Source organism: Scylla paramamosain, unplaced genomic scaffold (genome assembly GCF_035594125.1).
Source record: "Scylla paramamosain isolate STU-SP2022 unplaced genomic scaffold, ASM3559412v1 Contig8, whole genome shotgun sequence".
Taxonomy (NCBI): domain Eukaryota; kingdom Metazoa; phylum Arthropoda; class Malacostraca; order Decapoda; family Portunidae; genus Scylla; species Scylla paramamosain.
In genome coordinates this window covers 984,625-995,000 of record NW_026973673.1, presented here as the reverse complement: position 1 = coordinate 995,000, position 10,376 = coordinate 984,625, and the positions used below count along the sequence as shown (strand labels likewise).

The 10,376-nt window shown below is 42.3% G+C and overlaps 1 protein-coding gene across 1 annotated transcript in view; it reads left to right on the top strand.

Moving 5' to 3' along the window:
• The window catches only part of LOC135096893 (uncharacterized), a 38,093-nt gene extending 27,893 nt beyond the window's left edge, over positions 1 to 10,200 (top strand). The window contains exons 2-6 of the mRNA XM_063998686.1: positions 3,650 to 3,749; positions 6,228 to 6,329; positions 8,835 to 8,968; positions 9,566 to 9,704; positions 10,012 to 10,200. Of these exons, the coding sequence (XP_063854756.1) occupies positions 3,650 to 3,749; positions 6,228 to 6,329; positions 8,835 to 8,968; positions 9,566 to 9,702 (473 nt within the window). The 3' untranslated portion in view covers positions 9,703 to 9,704; positions 10,012 to 10,200. The remainder of the gene's footprint in view (positions 1 to 3,649; positions 3,750 to 6,227; positions 6,330 to 8,834; positions 8,969 to 9,565; positions 9,705 to 10,011) is intronic.
• The last annotated feature ends 176 nt before the right edge of the window (positions 10,201 to 10,376 follow it).

Genomic DNA, 10,376 nt, shown 5'->3' with positions numbered 1-10,376 from the left:
CTCTCTCTCTCTCTCTCTCTCTCTCTCATGTGCATTCTCCTCCTTGAGACCCTTGTGGTGGTTGGTGGTTGGTCCTGACAGCGTGTAATTGGAGGTCACTCTTTTTAGTCTTTTTCCCTTTTTTTTTCTTTTTCTTTTTTTTCTCTCCTTTACTCGTGTCTCTTTCTGCAGGTTGTGTAGTTTCCTTAATTTGTTTTATTTCCAACGTGATTATTATTATTGTTTTTTTTATTGTTCAGTCTGTACGTGTGTGTGTGTGTGTGTGTGTGTGTGTGTGTGTGTGTGTGTGTGTGTGTGTGTGTACTCAATATCTACTTTTTCTGCCTCGTAATGTATTTTAATGTAAACATTTCAACACCATTATTTATCATTTCCTTCTCAAGTGCCCCCTCGTATCAATATCCCTCGCAGACTCCATTCCAAACACGTGAAAATCGAATACCATTTGTAAGCGCGCAGGAGGGACTTTAAGTTCCTCTCGGTGGCGCAAACACACCGCGGAATAAGTTTGTTATGGTGAAGGCGGCGATGGCTGGCAAGCCGCTTTTCACCAGCTTCCTGCACGGCGGCATTTGGGAGGTAAAGGCTTATAATGCTTCATTATCACTATATAATTGCTTCATTATTATCACTGCTGGGGGAGAGGAACACACAGGAACAATGTGCATTGCCACCAAAGGGTTCACAAAATCCCTTCCTGACACCTTACAGATTCCATGCATTTCTTCCTGTGGTGTCGAGCGGGCGAGCGGCGCGGCTTGCGTCAGGCAGCGAGGGGCGAGATGTGAGCGGCCAAGGTTTTTAGCCAACCAGCGAGTGGCAAGGCGCTGTGTTGTGGGGTCCCACAGGGCTGCCAATATCTGCAGAGGTTTACTGATATCAGAGCGCTGAGTTTCTAGACAATATTGAGAAAGGAGAGGCTGGAATATCATTGTCGGCATACCCAGAACTTGCTGATATAGCGGTTGTTTTGCCTGGTAATGTTCTAGTCGGCAGTGGACTTTAAGATTCCTGGTTTTGTTGGTAACGCACTACCGGCAGACTTCCCACTCCATACTTGTGCGCATATCTTGAGGGACAGAGACTCAGTGAAGATGAGAGCGTTATATATTTCCGTGTTGCCTCGTCGCCTTCGTGTGGTCACCCCGCGTCACCCACGCGAACTTATTGGTAAATCATATCAAAGTTCACTTCCAGCTGTAGTACGTATGTTGACTTAGTAATTCAATATTGCAAGTGAATCTCAAAGAGCAACAGACATTTATGGACTAATCAGATTGATTTAATTACATAACTTACGGTATCTACAATGAGAGAGAGAGAAGGCAGCTACCGTGTCAAGCTACTGTGCCATGTACAGTAACTAGTGTTTGTGGGGGAGGGTATTACAGCTTATTGGTATGGTAATGTGTTGTATGTGTGCTCGTGTTCCTAACGCAGGAGGGGGCACAGTATGGTGGTATATACAGGCATTGTAGGGCGGCCTTCCCTGTCGTTGCGTTGTTCTGATGTAATTTTGCAAGTTTTGTTTCTGAAAATGAGGGTTTGATTTTTTTTTTTTTTTTCTGCAGTGGTCGTATATTTAACTTAGTATCAAGAACTAGCTCACTTCACTGCAGTTTGTCATCGGGTAAATTACTAGATTAGCAGCGCGGCTCTCATTTCCTATTTTTTTTTTTTTTTTCGGCTTGTAACCCCTACAATGTTGGGGACCTGGTGGGAAAGCGGGGTTTTTAGGTAGGGAGCCAAAATAAGTCTAAATACCGCCTCTTACCACCAAAAACAAGTAGGGAGCTGCCTGCTGCTAGTGTTATGATGACCGCCATGTTTACCTATCATGGTACATGAATATCCACTTATGTTTATACTTTACTATGCTACACTCGTCCAAGGCTAGCAATTATTTTCTGCAATTAGTGTTCATACCTGTGGCAAATATTCCCGATTGTGTTCCAGGAAATCATTGTGAGATGTCGGAAGTTGTAACTTTAAAACATTTAACTAATTAGCCATCAAATGAATAATAACCTTAAACTGTTGCACTGCGTTGTCGACATTTCCAAGAGTTCCCCAGACAGAGGCACCGCCCCGCCAGTCGACAACCTCAGCATAATGACGTGTTTTTACTCCCTCAGTGTCCACATTTCACGAGCTTCATTTTCGAATTGTATCGGTTGATATTAAATAGCGACTTCATGTTGCACTAAAAGACACTAACATTTAAATAATAATAACGATTGATTCATTGCGTGTTTTAAGACGAGCGAACTACCAAGAGCCATCTTATTACCTCTCACCCCATCACTAGCGCGTTGGAGGGGGAGTTGATGCCTCTCCCTTCCTCCCTCCCTCTCTTCTCGAAGACTGTCACTCAGCGGCAAGTATTCGTTGTGTTGTGAATATTGGCGTCAGTGTCACGGGGCGGCGTCGGTGTGGCAGGAAAGCAACACGTGGTGTAGGTAGGTAGGTACCGTGACGCGGCCGCTGCAGGTGAGGTCTGAAAACTGGTGGAAATGAAGCAGTATCTGTTGGGGTTGTTAGGTAATAATGGCGGGTTATAATAGAGGTGGCTTACTTCCACCCCTCCTCCCAAACCCCCTACTTTCACCACTCTTCCGTCCTCACTCCCCTCTAAATATTGGGGAGCTTTTAGAACGAGTGGTTGTCACCAGGTGGCAGGACAGACACAAACTCTTCTCTCACATACAAGCAATATCAGATATACCTACAGATATACCCTATCCATGAAACCCTCAAAAATATGTGGCCTCATGCTGGTCACCATCTTCTCTGTTGATAACACCGAGTGACTTCACATGCACTGAGGATCTTTGCAGGCTGCTGAGTGGTGGTGGTGGTTGCTGGTGTCCAGGTGTGGGAATACGTGTCAAGTCACCGACCCCTCCCATAACTGGCCAAACTCTCTCTCTCTCTCTCTCTCTCTCTCTCTCTCTCTCTCTCTCTCTCTCTCTCTCTCTCTCTCTCTCTCTCTCTCTCTCTCTCTCTCTCTCTCTCTCTCTCTCTCTCTCTCTCTCTCTCTCTCTCTCTAGAGTGAAATAGTTATCCAAACAGCCTATTAAAGAGAGAGAGAGAGAGAGAGAGAGAGAGAGAGAGAGAGAGAGAGAGAGACGAAGGGGAGGGAAGGCCCACAGCCAAAACGTGTGAATGGATTTACTTGATCCCCTTCCTTTGAGTGAACTACCGCCCTTCGTATGGAAACTTTTACTTGTTAAGTTAATCCACCAAAGATTAGAAGTTGTGGAAGGTTGAGTGGAAAAAGACCTGCCCTGGGCCCATCATTTTTGTGAGTGACTTTTACCAGAGACGAGGGTGTGAAAAAATTAGTTATCCATTTTGTCCTACCTGGTGATGAACTCTTTTAACTACTAGTACTTATTACATCTTTCCTGACTCCCAGACCAACATGAAGCATTTCTTTTCTTTCACAGCCATGTCTATGCACTATACTGACTAGAAATTGCACAATCTGCTTCTTTAGTCGTTTCGTTTCTTGAATGTGCATATAAATGTTTTCAGCTGTGCATTCCATGCTGTGTAATGTTGTAGTGAATGGTTAAATTCTAGACTAAGTTGTGAATCAAACATGTATCAAGCAGCAGGAGTATTGATGTGTGCGTTTTCCCTGCAGGTGGTAACACGGAGAGCAAGTGGAAGAAACCTTGGGAGACTTCCATGACTCAGGAACAAGCACACCTCACTGGGAGCCTTGTGACTGACAGGTGGTTCAGGTGAATACTGTATTTTGTTGGCACAATTGAGAATTCTCAGTCCAAAATTCCAAAATCTGAAAGTTTTTAATTGTCATGTCATGTCATGTCCACAAAGTGGTGGAAAGGTTTGCACTGAAAAAAAGAAAAAAAAAAATGATGAATTGTAAAGCCCACAGACCAAAGCTCTGGTGCTTGACTTACTGCAATGGAAGGCATCAAAAACTGGCAAGTTGTCATCACACACATGCTCTGAAGATGTGATGCTCAGTTTTCTAATCTGACTGCGTGTTTGAGCGCATAACAGAGGTGATAGTATCTGGTATGGAGGCATATATCTCTCACTTTTCTTCTCGACCTAAACCTTCTAAACCTTGGTTTAACACGACCTGTTCTTGTGTTATACATGATAGAAAGGTGGCTTACACAAGGTATTTGAACCTTTCATCCCCAGAATCTCATGCGCTTTATATTTCTGCCCAAAGTCATGCCACATCTGTTCTCCAACTAGCCAAAAACTTCATTAACAGAAAGTGTCAAAATCTTTCTAGATCTAACTACCCTCATGACTTCTGGCAACTAGCCAAAAACATCTCTTCTTTGCTTCTTTTTTCTCTCCTTTATTTCAACCGCGATGGCACCACTGCTATCACATCAGTCTCTAAGGCCGAACTCCTTGCTCAGACCTTTGCTAAAAAGTCTACCTTGGACAATTCAGGGCTTGTTTCTCTCTCATCCTCCACCCTGCTGCTGCTGCTGCTGCTGCTGTTGCTGCTGCTGCTGCTGTTGCTGCAGCTGCTGCTGTTGCTGCTGCTGCTGCTGCTGCTGCTGCTGCTGCTGCTGCTGCTGCTGCTGCTGCTGCCTATTAAAATTCTTTGCAATGATGTTAAACCATCAGAATGCTTATGGACCTGATGGGGTCCCTCCTATTGGTTCTCAAAAACTGTGCCTCTTTGCTTGTGCCTTGCCTAGTCAAACTCAACTCTGTCTGTTACCATCTACCTTTCCTTCTTGCTGGAAGTTTGCCTACATTCAGCCTGTTCCTAAAAAGTGTGACTGTTCTAATCCCTCCAAACTATGTCTTGTTGATTTAATTTCCTGCCTATCTAAAGTTTTTGATTCTATCCTCAACAGAAAGATTCTTAAACATCTATCACTTTACAACCTTCTATCTCATCACCTTTTATGTATGGATTCTGTCAAGGCCACTCTACTGGTGATCTGGCTTTCCTTACTGAGTCGTGGTCATCCTCTTTTAGAGATTTTGGTGAAATTTTTGCTGTTGTCTTAGACATATCAAAAGCTTTTGATAGAGTATGACACAAAGCTTTGATTTCCAAACTACCCTCCTATAGCTTCTATCCCTCTCTCTCTGTAACTTCATCTCAAGTTTCCTTTCTGACCGTTCTATTGCTGCTGTGGTAGACGGTCACTGTTCTTCTCCTAAATCTATTAACAGTGGTGTTCCTCAGGGTTCTGTCCTGTTACCCACTCTCTTATTATTCATCAATGACCTAAACCAAACTTCTTGTCCTATCCACTCCTATGCTGATGATACCACCCTGCACTTTTCCATGTCTTTTCGTAGATGTCAAACCCTTCAAGAAGCAAACAGCTTATGCAGGGAAACCACAGAATGCCTGACTTCTGATCTTTCTAAAATTTCTGATTGGGGCAGAGCAAACTTGGTATTGTTCAATGCCTCAAAAACTCAATTCATTCATCTATCAACTCAACACAACCTTCCAGACAACTATCCCCTCTTCTTCAATGACACTCAACTGTCCCCCACTTCTACATTGAACATCCTTGGTCTGTCCCTTACTTATAATCTGAACTGGAAACTTCACATCTCATCTCTAGCTAAAATAGGTTCTATGAAGTTAAGCATTCTGAGATGTCTCCGCCAGTTTTTCTCACCCCCCCAGCTGCTAACTCTGTACAAGGGCCTTATCCGTCCATGTATGGAGTATGCTTCACATGTCTGGGGGGTTCCACTCATACTGCTCTTCTAGACAGGGTGGAATCAAAAGTTTTTCATCTCATCAACTCCTCTCCTCTAACTGACTGTCTTCAGCCTCTCTCTCACCGCCGCAATGTTGCATATCTAGCTGTCTTCTACTGCTATTTTCATGCTAACTGCTCTTCTGATCTTGCTAACTGCATGCCTCCCCTCCTTCCGCAGCCTCACTGCACAAGACTTTCTACTTTCTCTCACCCCTATTCTGTCCACCTTTCTAACATAAGAGTTAACCAGTATTCTCAGTCATTCATCCCTTTCTCTGGTAAACTCTGGAACTCCCTGCCTGCTTCTGTATTTCCACCTTCCTATGACTTGAATTCCTTCAAGAGGGAGGTTTCAAGACACTTATTCATCAATTTTTGACCACTGCTTTGACCCTTTTATGGGACTGGCATTTCAGTGGGCATTTTTTTTATTGGATTTTTGTTGCCCTTGGCCAGTGTCCTTCCTACATAAAAAAAAAAAAAATTCCACAGACCGACTGGGAGACATGACGTCAGTGCCACCATGCAGGGAGTAAAACCAAGAGGAGGAAGAGGAGCATTCAAGAGACATCAGCTGGCCAGCAGTCCATTCAGGTATGCCTTTCATTGCATCATTATTTGTCCATAATTTCCCTTCTGGGGTTGGACAGCCCATGAGTATCTCCCACTTGCAGCTGTAGACAATTTCTTTCTTATTGTTGAGTGTTGTCATGCCTTCCTCCACACACCATCTCAAGATCTTCCCAGTAGTTTCCTTCCAAGTACTCTAATGCTCTCCTCAGTTTGTGGCCCTGCTTTGTAAGTGCCAGGAAGACTATGGTGAAGGCAGACCACAAACCTTCCATTGGACATGAGTGGCGAACGGCAGTGAAAATATGGCAGTGTCTGATTCTTTGCACCAAAACACAGTGTGCTTATTAACAGATTTATTCACTGTTCACTCATTTGCTCATCTCTAAAGGAGTGAAGAGTGGTGCACTGAAGTAAGCATTGTAACTGGTGTGTGTGTGTGTGTGTGTGTGTGTGTGTGTGTGTGTGTGTGTGATGAAGTTCAATAGCAGGGTTGTCGTCTTGAAAGATTTCATAAAAGTACTGAATCTGATTTGGAATTCATGTTGCAACAAAAACTCTCCCTTCTTTGCAACAGTTTCACAACAGGAAGTGAAGGATGAAGCATGAAGGTTTTAGGCCAAAAATGAACTGACAGCAATCAGAAATGACACGTCCAGCAAAACCAGCAACACAGCAGTGAGTGTGCATGCTGGTACGTCAGGTTAGGGGTGAAGTGTTTGGATTGTGGGCTAAAATGGCTTGCTTATACATGAATATCTTTCACACTGGAGGAGCTGGGTTGTGTGTGTGTGTGTGTGTGTCAGGGGTGTTTGGGTGTTGATAGGCTTGTTTGTAGGTATTTCCACCTGCTTATCATCCATTTTAGTTGTTCTTTCGCTCTTTCATCTTCCCTCTGTCATTCATTTTAGCTATTTTTCATTATTAGTGTACAGTCTTTGCCTCTGTCACCTCCTCTATCCAGCCCTTCCTTGTCTCTACATATCTAGTCCTTCTTTGCCTCTATCACCTCTTGTCTAATATTTATCCAGCCCTTCCTTATCTCTGTATATCTAGTCCATTGCTTCTATCACCTCTTCTGTCTAATATTTATCCAGTCCTTCACTTCCTGCCTTTAGTTAGCATACACTCCTCACCTCTTCTGCCGTCTATATTCACCCAGTCCTTCCATCCACACACCACAGGAATCTAAATTAACACACATTCCAATATTCTTCCTTTCATTAACCCCTCACTGTATTTCCAGAGTGAATACTTCCCAGACCATCCAGTCATTTGCACTGTTTGGGAAGTCTTTCATGAACTCTTGCTTGAACAGAAAATGTTGCAAAATTTCTCACAGGGACTGACCAGGTTCCTCTCTTAGGCATGGAGAGAGAGAGAGAGAGAGAGAGAGGAGAGAGAGAGAGAGAGAGAGAGAGAGAGAGAGAGAGAGAGAGAGAGAGAGAGAGAGAGAGAGAGAGAGAGAGGTATATTTGTGAGAGGCTGTGGGGAGTGACTAGGTTTGTCAACATACTGTGGGAGACTTACTGTGGGTTTGTGGATTGTGGGGGAGAGAGAGAGAGAGAGAGAGAGAGAGAGAGAGAGAGAGAGAGAGAGAGAGAGAGAGAGAGAGAGAAGGGGGCAGGGGGAGGATTTATTTTTCTTTTATTTATCTTTTCTATCTGTCTCTCATTTCTTTTTTTCTTCCCTCATTTCTTTTTTTCTTCCTCTTCTATTATCCTCATTCTTCTCTCATGTCCTCTTCCTTCTTTGTTGTCTTCTCTCTCTCTTCTCTTTCTTTCCTCCTTATTATTATCTATCTTCTCTTCCTTCTTTCTATCACTTCTGAAAAAACAATGCAAATATAAATAATACATTTTGAACATAATAATAATAATGATTAATTAATTCTCACAATCAGTAACATTCTCTCTCTCTCTCTCTCTCTCTCTCTCTCTCTCTCTCTAATGTGAGAGTCTGTGGAGAGTGACTGTGGTGGGACATACTGGGGGTCTGTGGATGGGTGGGTGGTGGTTGGTGAGAGAGAGAGTGTGTGTGTGTGTGCAATACTCCTTCATCTCTCTCTCTCTCTCTCTCTCTCTCTCTCTCTCTCTCTCTCTCTCTCTCTCTCTCTCTCTCTCTTTATTTCATCCTTCTCATGTCCCCCTCTTCTCTTCCTTCCTTCCTTTCTTATATTCTTCCTCCTCTTTTCTTTGTCTCTTCTGTCGGTCATTCCTCTGAAATATGAATAAATTTAGAATAATAGTAATAAATTTAATAGAAATCATTTCTTGTATTCTCTCTGCTACACACACACAAAATTCTCTCTTAATAGAAATAATTTCTTGTATTTTCTCTCCTACACACACAAAATTCTCTCTCTCTCTCTCTCTCTCTCTCTCTCTCTCTCTCTCTCTCTCCTCTCTCTCTCTCCTCTCCTCTCTCTCTCTCTCCTCCTCTCTCTCTCTCTCTCTACAAAACCCCTTCTTTTACTCTCACATACTCAAAAAACTCCCTCCCACTACTTACTCAAACTGATTCTCTTAGACACACACACACACACACCCAGGCTTCCAAGTTGATAATCCAAAAGCCAGCAGATGACAGCTTCCTTCCAGCACACACTTGTATCGCCCAACTTGACCTGCCTGAATACAAGCTGATACAGTCCATGCAGCAGGGTAAAGTTTGAATGAACCTTTTTTTGTTGCTATAACTTGTGGTGTGGTATGGTCCAGCAGTCTTCCTTTTCCCACTTTTTAAGAGGGGAGAGAAAGAATGGTGGATGACACCACTTGTAAGGAAGACACAAGTTACTATAGTTTAGATGTACTAAAAGTTTTTGCACACTAAATGTTTATTACTGAAAAGCTTTATATATATATATATATATATATATATATATATATTATATAGAGAGAGAGAGAGAGAGAGAGAGAGAGAGAGGAGAGAGAGAGAGAGAGAGAGAGAGAGAGAGAGAGATATATATATATATATATATATATATATATATATATATATATATATATATATATATATATATATATATATATATATATACAGTGGTCCCTCTTGTTTCAGTTTGGCAATAGGTTTGAACTGGTACCAACACCCAAACTGGCACATCAGATCCACTTTTGGTGCGCCACTCTGACGTAACAGAATGGTGTTGATCCAGTTTGTCGTCCATGTGCATTGTTTGATTTATGTGAACCTCCCAACAGCCATCTTACTGTTTTTTTGCTGCAATTAACCACATCTTTGGTGTTTGTCCCCAGGAGTGCAGCCTCTACAAGTGGTGGAGGGCATGGACACTTGGATATGGATGACACTGGTTTGGGTGCCAAATATTAATAGTGCACCTACACAATTACCACACTCGCTCCTCTCACCAGGCTTAACTATAAATAATTAAAGGTAAATAACATCTGTCATCTATTATCTATTGTATTCTATATTGCTGTTAATGTTTCATGTATAATGTCTTTGCTTTCAAATGCAAGTCAAAAGGGTGAACCCCATTTATAGTAGTACTATTCACGTTTGGCAAATTTCACTTTTGACATTGGTTTGGCTACACTAATTAAACTGCTAACAGTGAGGGACTACTGTAAATGTAGTAATAATTATAATAATAATAATAATAATAATAATAATAATAATAAAAAGTAATGATAAAGTGCAAGACATGTTCATTAACACAATTATTTTCTCCAACATGGAGGAGTGAGTGAGGAGGCACATCTGTCTGTGATTAGGGAATGCAAATGACGATGTTCCAAGGACGTCACCCTGTCCTGGGCCATGACATGAGAGAGAAGAGGAAAAAAGGACTCTCTCTCTCTCTCTCTCTCTCTCTCTCTCTCTCTCTCTCTCTCTCTCTCTCTCTCTCTCTCTCTCTCTCTCTCTCTCTCTCTCATTTTCCATAACATACCAAATTGCTCTGGTGTTAATTTCATGAGTTGCTGAATAATAGGAATGGGAATGTTAGTTCAATGCATTTAGCTCTGAGTGTGAAAGAATGACAAGAAAGAATGCAGAGGATACTAGAACACATGCACAGAAAACTGAAAGATTTTTAAACTTTTG